We start from the raw sequence: 1,001 nt of genomic DNA on the forward strand, positions 1-1,001 counted from the left end.
ACTAGAGAGGAATATATACCATAGTTACTAGGAGCTTGAGAATCAATTAAGAAAAAGTACCTTCGGCGTCGCTGTAAAAGAGGCGGGGCTGGAAACAGTGAAAGAGCACGGCGTTGAACGCGAACGCAAGGAAGACGCCGAGCTTTTGCTGGAAGACTTCCCGCAGCGTCGCGCCAATGTTGCGGCCAGCAGCAAAGACGCAGGCGACAGCGATAAAGTTGATGCCGCCGAGGATGTACCACTCAGGAAAGCAGACCCAGATATTTGGCCGCGCCGGCGTGTGCTCGCCCGAGGCCTTAGTGACAAAAGCAGAAGCGATGAGGACGCCGAGGCCCGTGCGCATGGCGAGACCCAAGTTGGTCTTGAACTCGGCTACATACAATATAGGTAAACACCACGTCGTTTCGTTGTTCGAGCGAGCGTACTGCGGGACTGGGCCTCAGTGTCCATGGGCCGCGCCTTGCCCATGGTGATGCGCAGTCGCCCGATGGCCTCGCGCTGCGACTTGCTCAGCTGGTGAGACAGCGTCGGCCGCCGGTGCAAGCTCGGCGCGTCCTCGTCTTGTCGACAGCTCGTAGTAGCGTCTGCTGCCATCGCTGCGGCGTCGCCCGATGAGAAATGGCGCTGCGTGGATGGCCGCGCCAAGGCTTTGCCCAATCAGATTGCGTTCTGTCGTATCGCAATCGTTCCGGTACAGTTCCAACCTGTGCATACGATAAAATATTGGGATATTTCTTTCGCCCTCGTGGATAATATTGAATATAGCGGCGTCCCCGAGCGCCACGTCATTGGATCGTCCGTCGGTTTGTATGTCGTTTTTTTCGAGAGGCCAAAAATGACGTCCTCGTGCGGCTGTGCGTGCTCACGACGGGGTTGCATGTTGGCTAAAGGCTGTAGTAGCCTGCAGCTACTCGCCTTCCGGACTCTACTGCAGGCATCGTAGCTGCCTGTTTGTGTATCTTGTGGTCAGTTCAACAAGCAATCTCGGCTTCTACCTTCTG

General features: G+C 56.1%; 1 protein-coding gene across 1 annotated transcript; it reads right to left on the minus strand.

The window, feature by feature from the left end:
- Positions 1 to 46: 46 nt before the first annotated feature.
- On the minus strand, positions 47 to 468 carry SDRG_14514 (hypothetical protein; the record flags this gene model as incomplete). Its single annotated transcript, XM_008620648.1, has 2 exons — positions 47 to 372; positions 426 to 468. 2 exons carry the CDS (start codon positions 466 to 468, stop codon positions 47 to 49), a joined length of 369 nt encoding a protein of 122 aa, XP_008618870.1.
- Positions 469 to 1,001: the final 533 nt, after the last annotated feature.

Source organism: Saprolegnia diclina, assembly GCF_000281045.1.
Source record: "Saprolegnia diclina VS20 unplaced genomic scaffold supercont1.72, whole genome shotgun sequence".
In the NCBI taxonomy this organism is placed as follows: domain Eukaryota; phylum Oomycota; class Saprolegniomycetes; order Saprolegniales; family Saprolegniaceae; genus Saprolegnia; species Saprolegnia diclina.